This window comes from Mustelus asterias, chromosome 28, assembly GCF_964213995.1.
Source record: "Mustelus asterias chromosome 28, sMusAst1.hap1.1, whole genome shotgun sequence".
Classification (NCBI taxonomy): domain Eukaryota; kingdom Metazoa; phylum Chordata; class Chondrichthyes; order Carcharhiniformes; family Triakidae; genus Mustelus; species Mustelus asterias.
This window is the reverse complement of record NC_135828.1, coordinates 23,031,721-23,059,680: the sequence shown is the minus strand read 5'-3', so window position 1 is coordinate 23,059,680 and position 27,960 is coordinate 23,031,721. Positions and strand designations below refer to the sequence as shown.

The 27,960-nt window shown below is 44.6% G+C and overlaps 1 protein-coding gene across 1 annotated transcript in view; it reads right to left on the bottom strand.

The window, feature by feature from the left end:
• Positions 1-27,960, bottom strand: part of glud1a (glutamate dehydrogenase 1a) — a 110,020-nt gene that overhangs the window by 11,403 nt on the left and 70,657 nt on the right. Inside the window, exons 8-12 of the mRNA XM_078199696.1 lie at positions 27,544-27,681; positions 21,291-21,371; positions 17,987-18,110; positions 11,762-11,853; positions 3,277-3,339 (exon numbers count right to left, since the gene is read on the bottom strand). Of these exons, the coding sequence (XP_078055822.1) occupies positions 3,277-3,339; positions 11,762-11,853; positions 17,987-18,110; positions 21,291-21,371; positions 27,544-27,681 (498 nt within the window). The remainder of the gene's footprint in view (positions 1-3,276; positions 3,340-11,761; positions 11,854-17,986; positions 18,111-21,290; positions 21,372-27,543; positions 27,682-27,960) is intronic.

Below are 27,960 nucleotides of genomic sequence, written 5' to 3'. Positions count from 1 at the left end.
AAAAGACACATTAAGCTGAACACATATTGAGCTTTGGGTTAGACCACATTTGGAGTACAGTTAGCATATTAGAAATTGGATATGGACCACTGAAGAGGGTAGAAAAAAGATTTACAAGGATTATACCAGAAATATGGAGGTAGGCAATCAGGAGTGAATGAAAAGAGAAAGCCAACTTAATAGCAAACTTGTGCAGGTTAGGTGGCTTGGCCATGCTAAATTGTCCCTTAGCGTCCCAAGATGTGTAAGTTAGGTGGATTGGCCATGGTAAATGCGCGGTTTATCGGGATAGGGCAGGGGAGGGGGAGCTGGGTAAGATGCTCTTTTGGAGAGTCGGTGCAGACTTGATGGCCCAGATGGCCTCCTTTTGCACTGTAGCGATTCTATGATTTAAGATTATGAAACGTTTTGACAAACTGGGCGGAATGAGAGTTTCTATTTATGGGGAAGAGCAAAGTTAGAGACCATCAATTGATAAGATAGTCACCAAGAAATTAAATAGGGAATTCAGAAGAAGGTTTTTTGCCTGGCATGTAGCTAGAATGTGGAACTTAGTAACACGGAGTAGTTGAAGGTAATAGATGAATTTAAGGGGAAGGTGGGTAAGTATATGAGGGAGAACAGACTGGAGGGTCATGCTCAGAGTTGGATGAGGAAGGATGGGAGGAACTTCGACTGAAGCACATATGCCAACTGACTGGTTGGGTTGAATGTATAGCATAAAAATGGCGCCAAACTTTCTAGTTAAAAGTAACCATGGCACCGTATTCCGATACATGTGAAGGCAATAGGTCTCACGGTGAGACTTGAAAAGGAGGAAAAAGGAATCCATTCCCATCTCCTGGGCAACATTCATCCTTAAACCAACACCACTGAAACAGATTTGGTTATCCAGCTCTTTGTTGTTTGAGAGATCTTGCTGTGTGCAAATCAGCTGTCGGATTTGCCTGCATAGCAGTGACTAAGCTTCAATAAGTTTATCATTAGCTGTGAAGCCTTTGACATAAGACATAGGAACAGAATTCAGCCACTCGGCCCATCAAGTCTGCTCCGCCATTCAGTCAGAGCTGATATTTTTCTCATCCCCATTCTCCCGCCTTTTCCAAATATCCCTTGATCCCCTTTATTAATCAAGAACCTATCTATCTCTGCCTTAAAGACACTCAATGAACTGGCCTCCACAGCCTTCTGCAGCAAAGAGTTCCACAGATTCACCACTGTCTGGCTGAAGAAATTCCTTCTCATCTCTGTTTTAAAGGATCGTCCCTTTAGCCTGAGGTTGTGCCCTCTGGTTCTAGTTTTTCCTACTAGTGGAAACATACTTTCCATATCCACTCTATCCAGGCCTCGCAGTATCCTGTAAGCTTCAATAAGAATCCCCCTCATCCTTCTAAACTCCAACGAATACAGACCCAGAGTCCTTAACCGTTCGTCATACGACAAGCTCTTCATTCCAGGGATCATTCTCGTGAACCTCCTCTGGACCTTTCCAAGGCCAGCACATCCTTCCTTAGATACGGGGCCCAAAACTGCGCACAATATTCCAAATGGGGTCTGACCAGAGCTTTATACAGCCTCAGAAGTACATCCCTTGTATTCTAGCCCTCTCGACATAAATGCTAACATTGCATTTGCCTTCCTAACTGCTGACTGAACCTGCACGTTAACCTTAACAGAATCTTGAACAAGGACTCCCAAGTCCCTTTGTGTTTCTGATTTCCTAAGCATTTTCCCATTTAGAAAATAGTCTATGCTTCCATTCCTCCTTCCAAAGTGCATAACCTCACACTTTTCCACATTCTATTCCATCTGCCACTTCTTTGCCCACTCTCCTAACCTGCCCAAGTCCTTTTGCAGCTCCCCTGCTTCCTCAATACTACCTGTCCCTCTACATATCTTTGTATCATCTGCAAACTTAGCAACAGTGCCTTCAGTTCCTTCCTCCAAATCATTAATGTATATTGTGAAAAGTTGTGGTCCCAGAACTGACCCTGAGGCACACCACTAGTCACCGGCTGCCATCCTGAAAAAGACCCCTTTATCCCCACTCTCTGCCTTCTGCCAGTCAGCCAATCCTCTATCCATGTCAGGATCTTACCATTAACACCATGGCTCTTAACTTATTTAACAGTCTCCTATGCGGCTCCTTGTCAAAGGCCTTCTGGAAATCTAAATAAATCACGTCCACTGGTTCTCCTTTATCTAATTTCCTTGTTACCTCCTCAAAGAACTCTAACAGATTTGTCAAACATGACCTCCCCTTGACGAAGCCATGCTGACTCAGTCCTATTTTATCATGCACTTCCAAGTACTCCGTGATCTCATCTTTAATAATGGACTCGAAAATCTTGCTTATGACCAAAGTCAGGCTAACCGGCCTATAATTTCCCATCTGCTGCCTCCCTCCCTTCTTAAACAGCGGTGTTATATTAGCTACTTTCCAGTCCTCTGGGCCTCTCCCTGCCTCCAGTGATTCCTGAAAGATCACCACCAATACCTCCACAATTTCCTCAGCTGTCTCTTTTAGAACCCTGGGGTGTATTCCATCTGGTCTAGGTGACTTATCCACCTTCAGACCTTTCAGTTTCCCCAGAACCTTCTCCTTAATGATGGCCACTGCACTCACCTGTGCCCCGATTCTCCTGGAGCTCTGGCATCCCACTGGTGTCTTCCATCATGAAGACTAATGCAAAGTAACTATTCAGTTCCTCTGTCATTTCTTTGTTTCCTATTATTACTTCTCCAGCTTCATTTTCCAGTGGTCCAATGGCTATTTTTGCTTCTCTCTTACCTTTTATATATTGAAAAAAACTCTTCCTACCTTCTTTTATATGACTAGCTAGCTTACACTCCTATTTCATCTTCTCCCCCCTTATTGCTTTTTTAGTTGTCCTCTGCTCGCTTTTAAAGGCTTCCCAATCCTCTGGCTTCTCACTAATCCTCGCCACTGTGTGCTTTTTCTTTTGCTTTTATGCTGTCCTTGGCTTCCCTCATCAGCCATGGATGCCTCGTCCTCCCCTTAACATGTTTCCTCGTCCTTGGGATGCTCGGAGGACATGAAAGACAACACACAAATGCACAAGGTATTTTCTGAATCAGGTATGGAATTCGTGGAGATGTGGAGAAAAGGCAGAATTAAACTCCCGTGAAATTTCACGCTGTACAATAATGGTAGTTTAAATCTCTATGGGAGCACAGAGTGAGTGTAATCATTGTATTGCTTCCCAAAGGGCTATTCTACATCCCTCTGCACAATATATTTTTCTATTTACGTACCTTCGCTGAACGTTCCATGGTATATGCAAGACCAGAGTGAACAATGTCCTTCTCAGAGGCACCCTGTGGGAGAGAGAGGAGCATGTTAACCTAGAGAAACTAGCAGCTGTGTGTGAAAACATATCAGTGGCTTAGTGGAACATGCAATCCAGCAGAATGAATTGGATATTGTTGTTCTGGAGGGAGTAAGTTATCTTCGAACGGGTGTTGCCCACCTTCTCAGACTGAGCCCATGTTTAGGTTTCCTCCAGCGTCTCTCCAAGCAAGGCACCAGAAGGCAGAAAAGAAAACTTCCTGCGGAATGCTCCAGCCTTGGAGATAATCATACTTTTAACCCAATCTCTGGAGCTCAGGTTTTACATCAACTTAAAAAATGTGGTTCTAATTTTGGTCCAACGTAGGGTGGTTAGCACTGCTGCCTCACAGTGCCAGGGACCCGGGTTCAATTCCTGGTTTGTGTCAGTGTGTGTGGAGTCTCCCTGTGTCTGCGTGGGTTTCCTCCGGGTGCTCCGGTTTCCTCCCACACTGCAAAGATGTGCAGGGTAGGTGGATTGGCCATGCTAAATTGCCCCTTAGTGTTAGGGGGACTAGCTAGGGTAAATTCTTGGGGTTATGGGGATAGGGCCTGGGTGGGATTGTTGTCAGTACAGGTTCGATGGGCTGAAAGGCCTCCTTCTACACTGTAGAGTTTCTACGATTCAATTTCCTATTCACAGATTTTACTCATTTCAATGTGGAGCAATTTGACTGTTGCTTTCATTCTAATTACATTTTAAAAAAAGAATTTTAAAAAAGTGTTTCAAAGAAAATTACTTCTCAGTTCCCACGACTGAGGAATATACTGAAATGTTGTGATTAAACAAAATTGGGCTTTGATAATTAGATTCTCTCGGTTCCAATTTACGATTTATTGCTTGAGATATTATTTTGACCCAAGCGGATTTGGTATTTAATTTATAAATGATAACTCAATACTTTCCTCCTCCTTGTCCTCTACTTGATGCTTTCCCACAACCACCTCCAGGAGGCAGTAAAGCCTAAGCTGCAACATAGAATCTTACAGTGCAAAAGGCGGCCATTCAGCCCATTAAGCCCGCACCGACAACAATCCAGGCCCTATCCCAGTAACCCCATGTATTTACCCTGCTAATCCCCCTGACACTAAGGGGAAATTTATCATGGCCAATCCACCTAACCCACACATCTTTGGACTGTGGGAGGAAACCGGAGCACCCGGAGGAAACCCACGCAGATACGGGGAGAACGTGCAGACTCCACACAGACAGTGAGCCGAGGCCGGAATTGAACCCGGGTCCCTGGCGCTGTGAGGCAGCAGTACTAACCACTGTGCCACCCTCTTAACTTCTCTTAAGGAAGATTGCAAACAATTATCCAACAGAATGACAAGCCCTGTTGTAATGCAGAAGGGAACATTACATAAAGTGAGCCCTCAAAGATTCCATGTTACAGCCCTGGTGCATTCAATATTTTCATTCAGGTAAGGCTGAGGATGTGACTGGTATGGAGAGAAAGGTTTGCATTCACTCCGTTTCCATCTAGACAGATCTTCAGGAATTTCAAGCTAGTTTGGCCATGGAATTTCTGTGACAGTAACCAGTTCTATGTTAATTTAGTGAGGAAAGAATTGGCTTGCAATCAATACAAAAATAAAGTGTAGATTTTTCAGTGAACCATTTGCTCTTGGAAATTATTTTAACAGAAATAAGTGAATTCCACAGACTCCAGCAGAACTCGAGAGCTACAGCACACCTGCAGTGCACACCTACCAAAAGGTGGATCGTCACTTTGTGGCCAACTCCTCACAGCTATTGAGCGGAGCGACATTGCTACCAGAAGGCATCACACAAAGGTCACGTGAAACATAGCAATCAGTCCCACAAGCCTGTTCCATCATTCATGCTTCATCTGTGGGGAGAGACACTTGACATTCACCTGAACACCTCCCCCGGCAATGTCACTCAGCAACTCATCGCAGGACTAAAGTGTTTTGTTTTTCAATGTATACAATACATATATATTATATCACTCAATGCATTATGCAAACTATGCTGTGTGTTCTTGTAAGGAATATTAGCCGGTGTTGACAGAAACAAAACACGTGGACAGCACTCATAATGAGAAGCATTAAGAATGTGTCAAAGTCAGTTCCAGCCAGAGCCAAAAATGGAGCAGTCCGTCTCGCGAGAGGGGTGCTGGCCGGCTAGCTAGATACAGGCAGGATCATTAACGCTTCAGCCAATACAGAACCCATTGTTTATTTAAATCTATGTAGTATTTAATGTAATTTTTCAAACCAGGTTGAAAGGGTCATGGTGGAAATGAGCAAATGACAAGTCTTTATTTCATATCCGGTGTGAATAATAAAACACCTGCCACGCTCCCAGCTCTTTCCTTCAAATGAGAATGGTGCCATTGTCACGGGTCATTGCAGGGTATTATTAGAATGGGCTCATCGGAAAGTTAACACGCAGGGAAGGGATGCAATAAACATCCTGACAAAAGGGCATACAGCATTCAAAGCCAGGCAGGTGGACCGAACAGAAATTGTTTTTTTTTTTAAATACTGCAACCTCCCAGTAAGGACAGTTGCAGAGTTTGCAAACTAGATTCAGGTTTCATGGATCAATGCAGATTTAATGCACACTTTCCTTTCCTGCCTTACACAGTTTGTGAATTCACCATTAAATGTACTGAAGTGCTTGCATCGTGCCATCTCGGAACATTACTGGATTTGAAACCTAACCCAGTACGTAGTGGCCAATTCAAGAGCACAGAATTGGCAGCCTGGACTGGTCACTAAACTCTGCAGGGCCCAGTGCCGAAACGATAATCCCTGCAATTTTTAACTGTGCAAACATGTTTTGACATGTTTCTGATGTTTCTTCAAATATTCTCCCAGTGCTAGGTTAAAACTTGCACGAAACATTCAAAACCTGCTTATTACTATACGGAGATCTGTCTGCCAGCCTCTCTGCCCTCTAGGCAACCGAGTCTCCCCCTCATTGAGGAAATTGCTTCACTCTTGTTCCAACACATTTTATTCAAGGAGACACTGTTTACTCCAGAATGAATTACAATTTTGAACGCCACAACATGCAAGAAAAGTCAATTTGTGATAGTGAGAGACTGAACACCATGTACAAGCTTGAGTCACAACCTACAAAGAAATGTGAATGCAGCCCAGCCCATCGCGCAGCCCAGCCTCCATCCACCGACTGTTTACATTTCCTGCTACCTCGGAAAAGCAGCCAGCATAATCAAGGGCCCCACGCACCCCGGACATTCTCTCTTCCACCTTCTTCCGTCGGGATAAAGATTCAGAAGTCTGAGATCATGTACCAACCGACTCAAGAACAGCTTCTTCCCTGCTGCCATCGGGCTTTTGAATGGACCTACCTTATATTAAGTTGATCTTTCTCCTCACCCTATCTGTAACTGTGACACCATATTCTGCACTCTCTTCTTTTCTTTCCTTCTCCCCTGTGTATTCTATGAACGGTATGTTTTGTCTGTATAGCGCACAACAAACAATACTTTTCACCGTATCCCAATACATGTGACAATAATAAATCAAATCAAACCTTGACCAAAATGTTTCATAGGATTCCCAGCGGTGAGGTGCAAATCATGCTCTACCACAGAGCATGATACATGATGCGCACTGACTTAACCCTGCCTTGAACCTCCTCATAAAAAGTGGATGGATAAACAGGGAGAAAATAAGGACATACACTGATGACACCCGGCCCTAACTCAACACTCCCCTTCCCTTCTACTAATCCTGAAATGTCAAACAGACTGTCCTCCAATTAAATATTAGAAAGACCAATGCCATTGCCTCCAGACTCGACCACAACTTCTATTCTTTAGTTATTGACTATCCCTTACCCCGACAACCGTCTGAAGCTGAACCAGACCATTCGCAACCTTGGTGCTATTATTTGTACCCGAGATGTATTTCTGATCATATCAGTGCCGTTACGAAGACACTCTACTTCCAACTAAGTAGCACTACCCAACTTCACTTCCATCTCAGCTTATCTATTGCTGAAACCATTCAGTTATTAACTTTGCGATTTGATTAATTCAATGCAGTTCGGGTCGGCCTCCCATCTTGCACTCACTGTGAACTTGAGGTCATCGCCCGTGTCCCAGCTCACAGCAAATACCATTCACACCAAGCTTCTTGAAGCAATGCGGTGACATTAAAATTCTTTTGTCTTCCAAGTTCCTCCACAGCTTCAGCCCTCCCTATTTCTGTAGCCTCCTCCTGCCCACAACCCTCCGCGATATCGGTGTGTCTCCAATTCTGACCTCTTGTGCATCCTCAATTTTAATTGCTTCAGCTTTTAATGTCTTCAGCTGCTGAGGCCCCGAGCTCTATAATTTCCCCCATAAACCTCCCTGGATTTCCTTTCTCCTTGAGGACATTCCTTAAAACCTACCTCTTTGAGTCAGCTTTTGATCATCTATCTTGATTTGTTGTGAAATGTCGATGTGGCTCAGTGGCAAGTTTTGTTTGTTACTCCTATAAAAATGCCTTGGGACATTTTACTACATTAAGTTGCTGTATTAAATAAATGTTATTGCTGCTTGGAATTAGACACCCAGAGTGTGCACAGAAATTAGGAGCGGAGTAGGCCATTCAGCCCCTCTAGCCTGCTCTACATTTCAATAAGATCATGGCTGATCTGATTGTGGCCTCAACTTCACTTTCCTGCCTGGCCCCAGAACCCTCAACTCCCTTGCAGATCAACAGCCTAAGTCAGCTGTGAACAGATTCAATGTCCCAGCTTCCGCTGCTGCCTGGGGAAGAGAATTCTTCCCCCTTAGAGGAAAGAACTATCCTCATCCCAATCTTAAATGAGACCCCCCGCCATTACTTTTAAACCGTGTCCCCAAGTTCTAGACTCCACCACTAGTGGAAACATCCTCTTATCATCTGCCCTGTCAAGTCCCCTCAGGATCGCAAAGGCAAAATACTGCGGATGCTGGAATTTAAACAAAAACAGAAAATGCTGGAGAAACTCAGCAGGTCTGGCAGCAGGTGCGGAGATAGAATGACGAAGGGTCATCCAGATTCAAAACGTTGGCTCTACTCTCTCTCCACAGATGCTATCAGACCTGCTGAGATTTTCCAGCATTTTCTGTTTCCCTCAGGATCTTGTATGTCTCAATAAGATCACTTCTCATTGCTTCTAAACTTCAATGGGAAGAGCCAACATGCCCAACTTTTCCTCACAAGATAACCCCTTCATCCCAGGAATCAGCCACATGAATCTTCTCTGAACTGCTTCTAATGCAATTATATCCTTTCCTATTTTCTAATCGCAATATTGATGATTGAAAGGAAGGGCTTGTGGAATATACGGTGGCATTAGTCACTGCACACTTCACATTCCAAAACCTAAATGGTCGAGAGCTTCATGGTTTCAGGTGTCCAGATCACCTGTCCTGATCCCTCCATGCCAACATTATAGTTAAGAAAGCCCACCAATGCCTCTACTTTTTCAGAAGACTAAGGAAATTTGGCATGTCAGCTACGACTCTCACCAGCTTTTACAGATGCACCATAGAAAGCATTCTTTCTGGTTGTATCACAGCTTGGTATGGTTCCTACTCTGCCCGAGACCGCAAGAAACTAGAAAACGCAAACCAGCCTCCCATCCATTGACTCTGTCTACACTTTCCGCTGTCTCGGAGAAACAGCCAGCATAATTAGGGACCCCATGCACCCCGGACATTCTCTCTTCCACCTTCTTCCATGGGGGGAAAGGTACAAAGGCCTGAGGTCACGTACCAACCGACTCAAGAACAGCTTCTTCCCTGCTGCTGTCAGACTTTTGAATGGACCTACCTCGCATTAAGTTGATCTTTCTCTGCACCCTATGACTACAACACTACATTCTGCACTCTCTCCTTTCTTCTATGAATGGTATGCTTTGTCTGTACAGCACCCAATAAACAATACTTTTCACTGTATACTAATACATGTGACAATAATAAATCAAATAAAAAGTTAATATTTTGAATTATGAAGAGAGATTTAATTTACTAGGTTTGTAATCCCCTGTGTACAGGATTAAAGGTGATTTGGTTCAAGCATTAGGGATAATGAAAGGATTTGCTAAGGTAGAAAGAGCACAAAACTGTTTTGTCCGTTGGGAGAGTTCAGATTAGAGCGAGTGTGTTGAGGGATACTGTCAGAAAGCATTTCTTCTCACAAATGATTGTGGAAATCTGGAGCTTCTCAAGAAAAAATTATTGAGGCTTGGGGTCAATTGAAAAATGCAATAACTGAGATGAACAGATTTCTGTTAAGAAATGATATTTCTTACAGAACCAAGTTGTGTCGATGGCGTTAAGGTTACACGTTCTCACTCACATTGCAATGTGGAGACAGACAGTGGCAATTTAAAGAATTAACATTAACATGTCAAAGCAAGGAGCTAGTCAGCTCTGTGACACTCGGTTCCCGGGGAAATGTGCCAACATTGGCAAAGGCCTGCAAACATGCCCTTGGGTCTGGGAGGTGGAGAGATTTACTGCCTTGAGAGATGTACTTTCTTTTTAGAAAATTCAGGAGAGGTTCTGTAAAGAGGCTCCAATGTGCAGAGCAGGGTAGGAGCATGTGGAGTGGTTCCTAAATCACCACAAACTCTCAATCCTGGCTGCACCATTAGTTTGCAGTATGCGCGATCTTCTTGGATATCATTAGGGCAAAGATACTCTCCCTAATTGTGCAATTATGGGGAGGCAGTGCACGCTGTTAATGTCACTGGACTAGAAATCCAGATGCTCAGGATCTGGACACGTGGGATCAAATCTCACTCCGGTAGCTAGTGGAATTCAATTCAATGAATAAAAATCTGGAAATGAAAGCAGATTTCAGTCATGGAGACCATGAAACTATCATTGATTTTCGTTAAAACCCATCTGGTTCACTCATTTCCTTTAGGGAAGGAAATCTGCCGCCCTTACCCAGTCTGGCCTACATGTGACTCCAGAGCCACTGCAATGTGATTGACTCTTAACTGCCCTCTGAAGCGGCTGAGCGAGCCACTCAGTTCAAGGGCAATTAGAAATGGCCAAAAATTGCCAGTGATGCCCATGGCCCAAGAAGGGATAAAAATAAAACTCTGATTTCATGGACTGGAAACATCTTTGTCTGCAAACGCAGTGGTTACATAATTAGTCACCACACCCAGTTTACATGGATTGTGCAGGTTTTATAAATGGAACATTCACGGAAGGAAACACCCTGATTTTTGAACAAGCTGACAGATTTGAAAAAATAAACCAAATTGTGCCACTGGCACTCCATCTCAAAACTGTCAGATGAGAATACCTGCATTCCCATCACTCACAGCAGTTTGCCAACGCCCTTTATGTTCTCTGCATTACATTCAGCTATAAAGGCTTAAAAAATAAAAGGGATGATCAATAAACAATTAAACAGCTTGTACAGCAATATGCACAGCTTCCAGAACAACAATAGGAAGCTCGCAGCATTAATTCTTAGAGAATAACCCAATGTGGCACGGATAACTGAAACTTGATTCAAAGGGCCGCTGGATACAACTTATTCAAGGAGGTCCAAATTAATAATCAGTTGGTTACCTATAAAGGCCACTTTCCTCTCGAGTGTCGCACACACTATCAGTGTAGCCACCTACAATAACTCCAGGAGTCAGATGTAAAGGAACAATGCTTTATTGTATTGGCAAAGGGTTGTGAACAAAGCCCAGTCCATCACGCAAACCAGCCTCCCATCCCGTTCAGTGACATTACACAAAATAAAGTAAAACCACAAACCTGTGGTGAACACAAACAGGTCCCAACCAGGACAACATAATAATGGACCCACTCAGGGGTCTGCTTTATAAAGGGCTCGGTATACGAGCTCCACCTGGTGAGGTAATTGCCAATCACCAGGGAGATGGTATTCTATGAGTCCTGCAGGGAGATCAGTGATTCCCCGTGCAAGTCTTGGGGGTTATCACACTACCTATTAAAAAGAGGAATAGAGGAGCAGTACGCGATTAACTTCGCAAATTCTCTCCCATGCAAATGGGCAAACATTTTCTTCCAGCATACGTAATTTGCTACTACACCCAGGTTTTGCTAAGCCAATGTTAACAATCTCTGAACACAAGGTTAGTTTCAGGGCAGCTTTATTCTGCTTCAATGCATCCACTTCCATCACCCATAAGATATCAAATACAAAACCCAATAGATCAAAAACAAGGAAATCTTTCAAGGTCCCATTTTCAAAACCTTGCTCGATCAAAATCCTGATTGGAGATCCAGGATTATATTCTTTGGCATTTCTGACAATATCTTCCTGGGTTCAATCGCAGAAAACAGATCAGTTTATTTTTCTGTTAGATTTGGCGAGTCAAGAGGTTCAGGAAATGGCGGGGAGCAGGGGTGGGGAAGAGGAGGAATAGTCCAAGAAACTCACCGCTATTCTGGCTTGGAATTCTGCTGTTGGTACAACTGGTATTGTGCCACCATGCTTCCCAAACTTCCTCTCCAAACTTTCCTGGACGGACACTAAAGGAGGGAATGGAACAGGATTACTGGCTAGGCAGAGGAAAAGTTCAATTAAGTAAATATGTGCGAAGCTGCTGCAAGGTAGCAATGTTCCATCCGCCCATAAGCTTCTGTGCAGAGCGAAAGATTCGTCTCCAAGTGTTGGACAGTGCAGACAGAAAACGCAGTAATTAATGAAAATGCCTACTATGATCCAGCCAGCAGTGGCACAAAGCATTGTGCTCCGCCATGCCCTAATGGACAAGGATGCTGATGCAGTAAAAAGTGAGGCACCTTCTCAATGAGGATTTTAAACATGAATATTTTTCTTTCAAATTTCTCAGCATCAGTTAAACATCAGTTTAAATGCAGCATGTACGTCACCAACTTAAACTTGCATTTACATAGCACCTTTAACATAATAAAGCAAAAAATTACAGAGTCAAAGAAAACAAGCCATAGAAAGCATCCGTTCTGGATGCATCACAGCTTGGTATGGCTCCTGCTCTGACTATGACCACAAGAAACTACAAAGTGTTGTGAACAAAGTCCAGTCCATCACGCCAACCAGCCTCCCATCCATTGACTCGGTCTACACTTCCAGCTGCCTCGGCAAAGCAGCCAGCATAATTAAGACCCCACGCACCCCGGACAGTCTCTCTTCCACCTTCTGTCAGGAAAAGGATATAAAAGTCTGAGGTCACGTACCAACCGACTCAAGAACAGCTTCTTCCCTGCTGCCATCAGACTTTTGAATGGGCTTACCTCGCATTAAGGTGATCTTTCTCTGCATCCTATGACTGTAACACTACAGTCGCCAATGGGGAGGCAAAGGCAGTGGGGATGCACGAGGCCAAAGAATTCAAGGAGGGTATAGATAATAGATAGGCAAAGCCATACAGTGATAATACTGTAAGGCAGCAGAGAATAACTGGTATCTGCAGAACCGTAACCTAGCCTGAGCCTGCATTTTCTGAAAAGGAAGAAAATTCACAATGGAAATGGATGGCCTCCCTCATTGGTAGTGACTTAAGACCATAAGACCATAAGACATAGGAGCGGAAGTAAGGCCATTCGGCCCATCGAGTCCACTCCACCATTCAATCATGGTTGATTTCAACTCCATTTACCCGCTCTCTCCCCATAGCCCTTAATTCCTCGAGAAATCAAGAATTTATCAATTTCTGTCTTGAAGACGCTCAACGTCTCGGCCTCCACAGCCCTCTGTGGCAATGAATTCCACAGACCCACCACTCTCTGGCTGAAGAAATTTCTCCTCATCTCTGTTCTAAAGTGACTCCCTTTTATTCTAAGGCTGTGCCCCCGCGTCCTAGTCTCCCCTGTTAATGGAAACAACTTCCCTACGTCCATCCTATCTAAGCCGTTCATTATCTTGTAAGTTTCTATCAGATCTCCCCTCAACCTCCTAAACTCCAATGAATATAATCCCACGATCCTCAGACGTTCATCGTATGTCAGGCCTACCATTCCTGGGATCATCCGTGTGAATCTCCGCTGGACCCGCTCCAGTGCCAGTATGTCCTTCCTGAGGTGTGGGGCCCAAAATTGCTCACAGTACTCCAAATGGGGCCTAACCAGTGCTTTATAAAGCCTCAGAAGTACATCCCTGCTTTTGTATTCCAAGCCTCTTGAGATAAATGACAACATTACATTTGCTTTCTTAATTACGGACTCAACCTGCAAGTTTACCTTTAGAGAATCCTGGACTAGGACTCCCAAGTCCCTTTGCACTTTAGCATTATGAATTTTGTCACCGTTTAGAAAATAGTCCATGCCTCTATTCTTTTTTCCAAAGTGTACGACCTCGCACTTGCCCACGTTGAATTTCATCAGCCACTTCTTGGACCACTCTCCTAAACTGTCTAAATCTTTCTGCAGCCTCCCCACCTCCTCAATACTACCTGCCCCTCCACCTATCTTTGTATCATCGGCAAACTTGGCCAGAATGCTCCCAGTCCCGTCATCTAGATCGTTAATATATAAAGAGAACAGCTGTGGCCCCAACACTGAACCCTGCGGGACACCACTTGTCACCGGTTGCCATTCTGAGAAAGAACCTTTTATCCCAACTCTCTGCCTTCTGTCTGACAGCCAATCGTCAATCCATGTTAGTACCTTGCCTCGAATACCATGGGCCCTTATTTTACTCAGCAGTCTCCCGTGAGGCACCTTGTCAAAGGCCTTTTGGAAGTCAAGATAGATAACATCCATTGGCTCTCCTTGGTCTAACCTATTTGTTATCTCTTCAAAGAACTCTAACAGGTTTGTCAGGCACGACCTCCCCTTACTAAATCCATGCTGACTTGTCTTAATCCGACCCTGCACTTCCAAGAATTTAGAAATCTCATCCTTAATGATGGATTCTAGAATTTTGCCAACAACTGAGGTTAGTATAAATCCAGTGTGCCTCTCCCCTCCTCAAAATAAATGTCATCATGAAATCCAGCACTGTTAAAAGCTTACATTTGATTAGCTTTCAATGTAATTTTATACAACTGCAGCTCTCAGCCTCATTATCATAATCGACAGTTCCTGTAAAAGTAACAGAAACCACAATATCTCCTATCCAGTAATTCGCTAAACACTATCGTGCTCACATGCTTATTGTCACCAGGCCCAATTGCGGGCAGTTTTACGTACATGGACAGGACCTACAGCCAAGTCTATGGATTATGAAGGCATGTGTGGGTAAACACGGATTGGACAGAGGAGAAAATATATTGCTTTCAAGGCAGTGATCTCAGTTCCACTCAAAAACACTGACACTAGGATATTGTTTGTGAGCGGCACGGTGGCACAGTGGTTAGCACTGCTGCCTCCCAGTGCCAGGGACCTGGGCTCAATTCCGGCCTTGGGTCACTGTTCGTGCAGAGTCTGCACATTCTCCCTGTATCAGCGTGGGGTTCCTCCGGGTGCTCAGGCTTCCTCCCACAGTCTGAAAGACATGCTGGTTAGGTGCATTGGGCATGCTAAATTCGCTCTCTCTGTACCCGAACAGGCGGAGTGTGGCAACTCAGGGATTTTCACAGTAACTTCATTGCAATGTTAATGTAAACCTACTTGTGACACTAATAAATAAACTTTAAACTACAGATTTCCCAAAGACATTGATCATTTCAACCCTTGAATGATCATCCTTATGTTCTCACCATAAAAAGCAACCAACAGGAGATCTCACTGACTGGCTGCCCAAAGCTTTATTCCCAAAATATGATGGTAGCAGAAAGCTCCAGGAAGGATAGTTAAGCATTATATGGACACAGTTTAGCCATCTTGTTTCCTATTGCACAGCTTCCTCCTTGGTGTCCCTGCACCATTCACCACCAGCAATTCAAAGGCCAATCAATCTGATCCAAGACCTAAACTGGTGCACCATTCCTCCTGGAAAGTTTGGGACAGCAGTTTATTTCAGACATTTTTCTAGCGGGTGTGGAGGGGAAAAGGGTAGGAACCATGCCCACTCTCTCAGTGCTGAAGATAATACCAGGAACTCAGGTTGAGGGTGATTTGTGTCACCCAAGCTTAGCTTCACCTAATCGTTACTTTTAAATTTACTGCCATTGTTGCCATTTTATAGAATCATACAATGCAGAAGAGGCCCTTCAGCCCATGAAGTCTACACTGACTTTCAAACGTTTTGATTATCCCATTTTTTTCCCCTGACAGTCGCTGCTTCTAATGGGCAGCACGGTGGCACAGTGGTTAGCACTGCTGCCTCCCAGTGCCAGGGACCCGGGTTTGATTCTGTGTGGAGTTTGCACGTTCTCCCCGTGTCTGTGTGGGTTCCCTCCGGGTGCTCCGGTTTGGTCCCAAAGTCCAAAGATGTACTGGTTAGGTGGATTGGCCATGCTAAATCCTCCCTCAGTGTACCCGAACAGGCGCCAGAGTGTGGCGACCAGGAGACTCTCTCAGTAACTTCATTGCAGTGTTGATGTAAACCTACTTGTGATAAATAAATAAACTTTAATGTCATTTGCACCTCCTCTGAGACTCACGTTGTGTTTTGTTACAAATTTCATTACCAATGTTCCCTTTAAATTCCGTTTGCAGTGCAAGGCTGAGTTGTTGCATTGCGCGGTTCCTTTAAGAACATCTTTTTAAAGGAACATTGCTCTTGCACATCCTCTTTGTTCCCTGCTGAGTGACTGTGCAGAGCGACTGAGTGACTGTGCAGCCATATAGCGGAGAGGAAAAATTGCACCGTACCATCTCCTTTTGCTTTGGACAATCGTCTCTTTTGTCATTTAATCTCTCTAGCCTTCAACTTCTCTAGCCTTCAACTCCACAGACATTCCCTTTCCCCTCCACCCTGCTTTCCCAGCCTCTGCCTGCTCAAAACTTTTAACATCGCCAGCTTTTCCCAGTTATGAAATGTTATCAACCTGAAATGTCAACTCTCTCTCTCTCTCTCCACAGGGGCCGCCTGAGCTACTGAGCTTTCTTAGCATGCTCTGTTTTTATCATGTACAGTTCAATATCTGGTGCTCATCGCCACAGCTCTAAGCCAAGTCAGGCCTGATAAGTTCATCATTATTTATGCAGCAGGCAGACACTTCCTCGTGATTCCTCTCCACCCTGCCAAATTACCCACTATATTCTTAACTCTGTCATCACAGGCTCTGGCGAGGGAATTACAGCAGCTCATTTTACAACGTCTAGGGTGTAATAGCTAACCATTTAAAAGTTTACACTACTTATAATTTAAGTTGCAGGTTGTTTTTTGTTGATCAGGTAAAAGTGTGTCTGCGTCTGTGTGTGTTCGTGTCTACATGTGTGCGGTCCTTGAGCACCAATCTCCAATAGCTTCCTCCTTCATTCAGTGCCATTCTTGTAGATTTGTACAACGGTAAATGCACCAGACCAACTCCAGGCTTACCCCTTAAACCTGTATAGCAGCCAAAAGTACTACTGTGCAGACAACCAATTAGTTGCTGGATTTCAGAGGATAGGAAAAGCAACCCTGACATTATGGTCAGTAAAACCCTCAAGAACTGTAACAAAGAGATTAAATCCAAAGAAGAAACAAGGTCAGCCAAATGGTTCCTTAAAGTACTGATTAAGTTCGGGCAATAATGTGGAATTATTACCTTGAGGGAACTTGTGCGTCTGTGACGGCTCAACTGGAACCTTTGCTAAATTTCACCCATCATCGGTGCTGAGTTAAAACCAAGGTCACATGAGTCAGGACCCAAAATTAATGACCTCTCCCCCTCGAGAATATTATTTAACAGAAAGATTCCCCCCCCCCCACTCCCATTTAGGATGGATTGAAATATAGCTCCCAAAAGGTGTAAGATTCCATCACCCATAACGTTCTCTTCTCAATTCCTAACCTATACAGGAGTAGAACTCCATACAACTTCTCAGCTCTCCAGCATCGTTTTGTGAGGTATGTGGGACATCCTTTGTTTCAGCTCTGTCAGGTCTCCTCCCTCCCTCTCTCCCAGTTCATAGAATCATAGAAACCCTACAGTGCAGAAGGAGGCCATTCGGCCCAACCAGTTTGCACCGACAGCAATCCCTCCCAGCCCCTATCCCCGCGACCCCACTTATTTACCCTGCTAATCCCTCTAACCTACACATCCCGGGACACCAAGGGGCATGGCACCTAACGCGCACATCATTGGACTGTGGGAGGGGTTGTAGGAGCATCTGAGGAAACCCACGCAGACACGGGAAGAATGTGAAAACTCCACACAGACAGTGACCCATGCTGGGAATTGAACCCAGGTCCCTGGAGCCATGAGGCAGCAATGCTAACCACTGTGCCACCGTGCCGCCCCACGGACCATTTGGAGTCTGGATGGTGATTATTCCACCGTGAAGATCAAAAACGTGGCTCATTCTGACCAAATATCCGTGCACATTCCTGCAAGAATCAGACAGCAATTAAAAGTGGAACTGCTGACTGATTTCCCCCATTTCCTAGCCCATGGGCAGATGCCAGCTGTAACTGCTCTACTCCTGCCCGAGTGAAGGCTTTCGAACACGCTGCATCATTTATTCAACTGCACTGTTGAATCATAAATCCAGATCTAAAATCCACAGGAGCACTTTGCGATGTTCTCCACAGGGGGCTGGCCTTCAACATTGTGTTCAGATACCTCTTCACCAAAGCCTCAACATTACTTACTTAGCAGATGGTAGTTGGAGTCTCGCTCATATTTGAAGGTCAGGCGGCCATAGCTAACGTGATTCAGGTTCTTCAGCCACTCAAAATAGGAAACGGTCACACCACCAGCATTCAAGTATAGATCCTGCAAAGGAGGGGAAATCAGTTACCTGGATCAGAATTGCAGCGTCTCAGGTAGTGCAGTCCACTGAGGCACCAATCTGTGTTGCCGCCAAATGAAGCAAGGCTTTATACATATTTTTCTTCTTAGCTGCCACAATGTAGGGGCAGGGCAGGAGAATGGTTGTTACATTCCCCCCAAAAAGCCATCAGAAAGCTGCACTTTGTCCTTATGGCATGGTAGCAACATTAGAGACCTCCCGATCAGTCTGACCGTTGACTCTCTCAAGTGCAGTTGTTGCAGTACAGGGACATAGATGAGAGGAATAGAGACTGCAGTGGGTACACCATCTAAATGGACAGTTGATGATGTGAAGCTATGTGATTTTGTGCCTTACTATATTTTTCAACATTATTTAGATAGACCAATGACATGTTGAAACACACGAGAATCCCGCTTTACACTACAAGAGGCGGGCACCAGCAATCATAGCCACCATGATGCACATTTTAATAAGTGAACTTTCAAATATAAAAATATATATGCTGCAGGATTATTTTCTTTGGTCGCAGAGTCAGTGGCAATCGGTTATCAAAAATAAACAGATCCATTAAAAGTTTGAGGAAAGGTGGACATAGGAAAAGCGGGACTAGAAGCCCCTCAAGCCTGTCCCGATATTCATTAGTTCGGAGCTGATCAACATCTTAATGTCAATGCATGGACTGCAGCGATTCAAGGCAGCAGCTCACCACCACCTTCTCAAGGGCAACTAGGGATGGGCACTAAATGCTGGCCCAGCCAGCGACGCCCATGTCTCAAGAATTAATTTTAAAAAAAATAATATCAAAGTTAATTAATTTAGGTAATTAGCGTATTGTTACCACAAACCCTTACTACACTTACCAAAATATAGCAATCCCAGCTTTCGAAATTTCAGTTCGAACTGATCTCAACATCTTTTTAGGAACATGGTGCTTGGAAGCAGGAGGAGGCCATTCTGCCCTTTGAGCCTGTCTTGCCGCCTGATTGTCGCCTCAAATTCCACCTCCTCTTTTCCCCGTAACTCTCGACTTCCTTACCAATTAAAAATCTATCTAAATAAGCCTTCGATAAATGCTATGACCCAACCTCCGCTGCTCCCTGGGGAAGTGAATTCCACTGTGTGTAGAACATGAGACATATAAAACTATGCAAGTCTAATACACAGAAACTGGCTGTTATACTCGTGTCTCCGTTCTGGCTAGGAAAGCCAGAAATTCTCATTTCCTATAAATTCCTTGCTTCATCTGTTTATCTATGATTCCGTTACAAAATCCACTTATCTTTTGGGAGGCTGCCAACAGCTGCTCGACAATTCGGTTGGGGAACATTTTCAACAGCACCCTTGAACAGACAAGGGTTATGGTCCCTTGTGCAGAGGTAATAGTTTCTCTGTGTACTCCCATCAATTCCTTTAGTCGCCTTTAACAACACAAGTAGGTAACTCTTTTTTTTTAAGTTCTGCAGACTGTCCTCATAATTTAACTGTTTTCACTCTGGTAACATTCTGGTTATTGAAGGGTTAGAAGAAATCCTCTTAACATAGGGAGGCTTGGTGAAACTCACGAGTGTTTTGCCACAGGCAGTGGTCAGAAAGATAACAGTGGATTTTGTAATGGAAGCCTAGATAAACAGATGAAGCAAGGAAATTAAATCTATAGGGAATGCGAATAATTCCTGGTTACCCTAGCAAGAACTGAGACATAGGTATAACAGCCTCTGTCTGCATTTTAAACCTGCATAGTTTCAGACGCTTAATGCCCTGCAACAAGCTGAGTTTTTCATGAGCAAAGACATTTATGGGTAAACAGTTTTTCCTGTCTTGAAGATGGTGTTGAAATGTTCATTTGATGGGCTTAGCAAGCATCCAAGTAAAACTGTGTCTTACTTTCCATAGGGGGCTGTATTTATTCACGTTTTAAACATTAGAGTGACAAATTTACGTTAACCCAGAATTTGATCATGGACTACACAAGAACAGTAAAAGTAACTGGTGATCAGTTCTTTCTTATAGAACAGCTTCAAAGGCAAACTCTAGTAAGAACAATGATATTATTGGGCATATATCTCCCAAGAACAACTTGCTCACCAATCTCACAACTGAGATAAGATGAAAACCACAGGATAGCGAGCTCCAAATTAGGTTTGACTGCATTTGCTATGGGGCGGCACGGTGGCACAGTGGTTAGCACTGGCATCAACCTCACAGCGCCAGAGACCTGGGTTCGATTCCCGGCTTGGGTCACTGTCTGTGTGGAGTTTGCACATTCTCCCCGTGTCTGCACAGGTTTCCTCCGGGTGCTCCGGTTTCCTCCCACAGTCCAAAGATGTACGGGTTAGGTGGATTGGCCATGTTAAATTGCCCCTTAGTGTCAGGGGGACTAGCTAGGGTAAATGCATGGGGTTATGGGGATAGGGCCTGGGTGGGATTGTGTGCAGGCTTGACGGGCCGAATGGCCTTCTTCTGGATTCGGATTTCGGATTCTACGATTGGTAGAACATTGTTAAACTGTTGAATGGCCTACACTTTTAACCATCCTCTTCCTGTAGGTACCATGTTCTAAGAGGGCTTTGCCACCATGGACTTCTGTTGGATTGGTCCATGGTTATGCTTGTCAAAGCACCATAGTGACTTGCCATTGCCTTCTATATTATGGTTGATGAGGAAACTCTTCCACTCTTATTGCCTACTGTCAGGCATAACAGAAGGATTTCCAGACTGATAATCAACCTGCTTGGCCACATTCCGAATGCACCTCCCGGCCATCAGGACCTGAAGTGGCATTTAAACCCGGAGCCTCTGGCCCAGAGGTGGGGACACTATCACTGCACCATAAGGCATTACATTACCTCATGTTAGACACCATTACCTCACTAGGTATTTAAAAGAGGTTTATGAGTCATGATCTATTTTGTGCAGGTAGCTTTTTTTTTTGGAAAAAGCGATTTATCCTCAGAATAAACAGGAGGCCTCTCAGGAAAGATCTAAAGGAGGACTGAAACACAGTTTGGCCGAAAGTGATCATAGTCAAGGAGCAGAGAGAATCACATAGCTCACTGCATCTGGAAGGTCAATTATTATGTGATTAATAGAAAGCGGCAGTTATTAGGAGAGATGAGCAACACCCGTTTGAATGTGAAACAACAAGTCAAACAATAACTCACTGGAATAACCATGATGTTCCTCTCCATGAAGATCTTGTCAGCTCCTGGAGTTGTCGGCCCATTGGCACCTTCGGCAATGATCTGCGAAAAGCAAGAAGGTTGGCATCAATGTCGGGTCATAGTGCACACCAGTGTATTTCCTGGTCTTCAAATCCCTCCATGGCTTTGCCCCTCCCCATCTCCAAACTCCTTGATGACTACGACCCTGTGAGATCTCTGTGCTCAACCAATTCTAGCCTCTTGCACATCCACCATTTTCTTCACAGTGGCCACGCACCCCAGGGATCCAATAATGTACTAAAACAATACAAATTTTTCCTTTTCTCCACCCAGTGTCCTCTACCTGTGTGAACGCGTTGAATCAAGATCTGCAGACTCAGTTGTGATGGTCCCAAGAGCTAATTCTAGCAGGAGGGTCGAAAAGCAGAGGGCACAGATTAACTGATTGTCTATCAGAAGTCTTTTTTGGACACCGGGTCATGATCGGGAATGCACTGCCTGGTGGAACAGTCAAAGCAAAGAATAGTAACTTTCAAAAAATATATAGGGAGGGATTTTCCGGCCGCACTCACCCCAAGATCAGAAAATCCCACCCAAGGTCAACGAACCTTCGTGTGGTCCAGACCCACCCCTAACGATTCCCTGGGCAGGTGGGACGGGAAAATTCCACCAGTAAATTGGAAAAGAGATTACAGAGCAGAAGAGCAGGTCTAATTAGAAAGCTCTTTCAAAGAAGCAGCAATGACATGGCAATGTGTTATCCGACATCTTCATAGAATCCTACAGTGCAGAAAGAGGCCATTCGGCCCATCGAGTCTGCACCAACCACAAGCCCACCCAGGCCCTATCCACATATCCCGACATATTTACCCACTAACCCCTCTAACCTATGCATCCCAGGACACTAAGGGGCAATTTAGAATGGCCAATCAACCTAGCCCGCACATCTTTGGACTGTGGGAGGAAACCGGAGCACCCGGAGGAAACCCATGCAGACACAGGGAGAATGTGCAAACTCCACAGACAGCGACCCGAGCCGGGAATCGAACCCAGGTCCCTGGAGCTGTGAAGCAACAGTGCTAACCACTGTGCTACCGTGCCGCCCCATTATTCTGATAATTATTATAGTTAAGTATTATTATAGTTAAGTATTATTATAGTTATTCTGATAATTTGCCTGCTCTGAATTTTTTGGATGTTGCAGTTTGTAACGGCTGCTCATTTGTAAAGAAACATATGCAAACTAAAGACAGCACAAATTTTAACTCTGCATGTGGCCCATGAGGCACCAATGTCAACTTGTGCAATTAAAGGATACAATGATTGGATATCTGTGCTGTACATCTCTCCGTGCTTCCTGACTTACATTGGCTCCCAGCGTGGCAACATTTTAACGTTAGAATTCTCATCATTATCTTCCTCCCTAGCTCTGTAACCTCTTACAACCCTCATATCTGTAATCTTCCAGTGCTAGCTCCTTGAGCAGTTTGGATTTTAAAACTGCTTTCACACAGCCACGCCTGCAGCTACCCTGGCCCAAGTTTCAAAATTCCCTCCCTAAACCTCTTCTCATTCAGGACACTCCTTAATATCAGATTCTTTAAGCAAGCGTTTGGTCACCTGACTTAATATTTCTGTACGTGACTTGATGATTTTGTTTGACAACATTCCTATTAAATATCGTGGGCATGGTGCTATACAACTGTACTTTGTTGTTGTAGTTGTTAAGGTTTGCTAACACGACATGGTGGCAGAATGACTACTACACGACTTGTCACACTGCGTGGAGTTTGTACATTCTCCCCGTGTCTGCTCCGGTTAGGTTGATTGGCCATGCTAAATTTCCCCTAGTGTCAGGGGATTAGCAATGTAAAAAAAAAAAAGAGTGGGGTTATGGGAATAGGGCCTGGGTGGGATTGTGGTCGGTGGGCAGACACGATGGGCCGAATGGCCTCCTTCTGCACTGTAGGGATTCTATGATTGTGATCAGTTCGCGCCATGCTTTACATAAACAGGCATTAATACAGAGGAGAGCACAAAGAGGCTGAGACCCACTACGCCGGATTTCTACCCTCTGTGCTTCGCACATTCCTTGGCATCCCAGAGCACAGTCAGGAAGCTCCCACCGGAAACAGGGAGCATCAACTAAACATGTGCAAGGTGGGAGTAAAGCCAAGCTGCCTGCCAGCTCCTTCCCTCTCAACAAATTTACTCTCAAGTCAACCTTTGAGGATGCATCCACCCGCGCCAGATTGGAGAATTTGAGAAGCTGCTGCTAGTAACTTGTAAACACACAATTGTTATTTTAAAAAATTATTTTAAACCTGCAAAGAGCAGTGTTGGAGGCTGTTCTGGCAGCGACCCAGAGGCCTCAGAGCCATGAGGCAATAGATTTGTTTATTTAGCTTGCAACATTGCACATGCTCCCTCTCTAAATCAGGGGCTCTTGTCCATTCTAGGGATGCCTCTTGCCCCTTGATGAAGTTAGGGATGAGATCAAAAATTAAGGCAAGTCCTAAATTCTCCTGCAAGGGAAAACAGCGTCTCAGCATCTACTGTCACACCCTGGGATTCGTAAATTTGTCAATAAGCTCATGTCTCATTTTTCTGCAGTCAATGAGAATGGACACAACCTATTTAATTGTCTTTAAATATCAACCCCTACATCCCAAGAATCAAAATGGTAAACCTTCTCTGAACTGCCTCCAATGCAAGAATCTTCCTCCTTAAGGAGACCAAAACTGTACAGAACACTCAGTGTGGTCTCACCAATGTGCCATATAGCTGTAACGAGATTTCAATCCTCTTGCAATAAAGGATAACAGTCCATTTGCGTTCCTAGATCCATCCAGTATCTGCATAACTAAATTATGTTTCACGTAGATTCCTTAGTACTGCAGCATCCTTTAGTTTCTCTCCACTTGAATAATATTTTGCTTTTCTATTCTTCCTGCCAATGGGATAACCTCACATTTTCCCACATTATATTCCACTTGCCAATTTTTGACCACTCACACAACCGATATCTCTTTGTACTGCTCTCCTCAACTTGCTTTCCCACCTTTTATCTTCAGAAAATCTATCCACAATACATTCAGTTCCTTCATTCAACTCATTAAAGGGCGGCACAGTGGTTAGCACTGCTGCCTCACAGCGCCTAGCACTGCTGCCTCACAGCGCCAGGGACCTGGGTTCAATTCCGGCCTCAGGCCACTGTGTGGAGTTTGCACGTTGTCCCCGTGTCTGCGTGGGTTTCCTCCGGGTGCTCCAGTTTCCTCCCACAGTCCAAAGATGCGCAGGTTAGGTGGATTGGCCATGCTAAATTGTCTCTTAGTGTCAGGGGGACTAGCTAGGGTAAATATGTGGCGTTATGGGGATAGGGCCTGGGTGGGATTGTTTTTGGTGCAGACGGGATGGGCCAAATGGCCTCCTTCTGCACTGCAGGGATTCTATGATCCTGATACAGGTTATAAAGGCCCCAGCATCGATTCCTGTCACACTCCACCAGTAAGAGTTCACCAACCTAAAAAAGTTCTGGTCGCCATACTATAGGAAGTATGTGAGTGCACCAGAGAAGATGCAGAGGAGATTCACCAGGATGTTGCCTGGGCTGGGGCATTTCAACTATGAAGAGCGGCTGGTTAGGCTGGGGTTGTTTTCCTTGGAGCAGAGAAGGTTGAGGAGGGACCTGATTCTGGTGAATAAAGTTATGAGGGGCATATCTGGGTAGATAGGAGGAAATTTTCCCCCTTAATAGAGCGATCTATAACTAGGAGACATAGATTAAAGTTGTGGGGCAGGAGATTTATAGGACATTTGACAAAAACGTTTTCACCAGGTGGTGGTGGGAATCTGGAAATTTCTGCCTGAAAAGGGTGGTAGAGGCAGGAACCCTCTCAATATTTAAGAAACATTTAGATGAGCACTTGAAATGCCATAGCATACAAGGCTACAGACCAAGTGCTGGGAAATGGGATGAGAATAGATAGGTGCTTGGTGGCTGGCATGGACAAGATGGGCCAGAGGGCCTCTTTCCGTGCTCTATGACCTACTTATCCTGTTTCTTGTTAGTCAGTCATGCTAATCCATTATTCATGCTAATATATTACCAACATCATGGGTTTTTATCCTGCGTAGTAACCTTTTACACAACATCTTGTCAAATGCCTTTTGGAAATGCAAAATTCATCGCATCTACTTTTCCCCTTTACCCACCCTGTTCACTACATCCTCAAACAACTTTAAATCAAACACTATTTCCCTTCTGTAAAACCATGTTGACTGTTGGATTGTATTATGATTTCTCAATGTCTTGCTCCTACTTCCTTAATAATGGATTCCAAGATTTCCCAAAAACTGATATTACACCAACTAGCCGACAGTTTCCTGCTTTTTGACTCCCCTTATTCTTGAAGAAGTTATATTTATGGTTTCCCAATCAACTGGGGCCTTTACAAAACTAGGAATGCTGGCAGATTACAACTCTATCCCATAGCCACTTTCTTTTAAGACCAGCAGGGAAACATCACTTTTGCTTAGTGCGTTTTCTCCAGTGATAACGACTGTCTTTTTTCTTTCACAGTAAGCAGTCTCACAACACCAGATTGAAGTCCAACAGGTTTATTTGGAATCACGAGCTTTCGGAGCGCTGCTCCTTCATCAGGTGAGTGGAGGAGTAGCGCTCCAAAAGCTCGTGATTCCAAATAAACCTGTTGGACTTTAACCTGGTGTTGTGAGACTGCTTACTGTGCCCACCCCAGTCCAACACCGGCATTTCCACGTCATTTTTTCCTTCATGATATTCTATTACTGGAAGATGGACACAAATATCTGTTCAAAGTCACTGCCATTTTCTCAGCCCCAGTTCTTGTTGTCCTTGCAGGTTTAATTGTTTAGGGGTGGCACGGTAGCACTGCTGTCTCACAGCGCCAGGAACCCGGGTTCAATTCCCAGCTTGGGTCACTGTCTGTGCAGAGTCTGCATGTTCCCCCCGTGTCTGCTTGGGTTTCCTCCAGGTGCTCCTCCCAATGTCGGAAAGATGTACTGGTTAGGTGCATTGGCCATGCTAAATTCTCCCTCAGTGTACTCGAACAGGCGCCGGAGTGTGGCAACTAGGGGATTTTGACAGCAACTTCATTGCAGTGTTAATGTAAGCCTACTTGTGACACTAATACATAAATATAAAATAATTAGCTTTTATAAACATGGTTATTTCTGTCTCCCATTCTTATAGACTGCACCTGTCTCTAACTACTGACATACTGGCCAGAATTATCTGTCCGTTCATGCTGGCGGGATCTTCCAGTGCTGCCAACAGTTCACCCCCCCACTGCAGGCTTCCCAGAGGTGAGGGGGGGCATTCAATGGGAAACCCCATTGACAATGGCAAGACTAGAAGATCCCACCATCAGCCAATGGTAGGCTGCCTCCGCCGCTGCAAAACATGCGGTGGGTTGCATGGAAAATCCCACCCAATCATTGAGCTTCCAGGTCTTAAGATCAGTCCAAGCCCATTAACAACCCCAAACACAGTTGTCAGGGATTCATAGAATCCCTACAGTGCGGAAGGAGACCATTCGGCCCAACGAGTCTGCACCGACCACAATCCCACCCAGACCCTATCCCCCTAACCCCACATATTTACCGTGCTAGTTCCCCGACATTATGGGGAAATTAATCATGGCCAATCAAACGCACATCTTTGGAAACTGGGAGGAAACCTACGCAGACACGGGGAGAATGTGCAAACTTCACGTAGACAGTCACTCGAGGCAGGAACTGAACCCGGGTCCCTGGCGCTGTGAGGCAGCAGTGCTAACCACTGTGCCACCGCCCTATTCCTGGATACAAAATACCGTCAGCTTAAAATTCTGTCAGTGTGGTGAACAAACCTCTCAGTATATGTCTGAATTGTATTGCTTAGCTCTTCCCATAATGCTTAGAGACAACTGACCAAACATTTGACATTTGCATCACGTTAAGGATAAGATTTTTGATGCAACTGGCTTTTATCTCATTAACAGAGTGACTGCATGAATAAATATGCAGTGTCATAGAGTCTCATTTACATTTCCATTACCAAAGGGAGGAGACAAACAATGGTTGTGTTATCTCAGTGCAGTTATAGGGGGCTAATTACAAAAGGTGCCCCCAATACTGCAGGGGTCATAAACAAGGTGCTTTAATAGCAGTGGGTAAAGGGCACATTTCATCCTTGCCGACATCAAGATAGGTGCACAAGATTCCTGCTCACTTTTGCTTTGACTTGCCACGCGTTTCTCTTGGTCAGCTGCTTCTCACCGGCTGCAGGGATGAGAATGTCACACTCTGCCTCGAGGATGCTGTCTTCATATGGCCGTGCTTTAGGGAAACCAACGATTGTTCCGTTTGCCTGTATACACAAACCGACAAGATAACAACGATTAATAAACACTTCAGCTTCCATAAGGAGCTTGGTATGCAATTTTGATGGCAGGCTAAAAAGGAGTACTTTTTAATAATTATAAATCGACTCAAAAGGAAAAGGGCACAGATGATTCTCCGGCCGCGCTCGCCTCAAAACCGGAGCATCCCGCCCGAGATCAATGGACCTTTACACGGTCCCACCGGCTACAATTCCCATGGTGGACGGAAGGGGAGAATTCCGTCCGATGTTTCAAACCGTAAATGA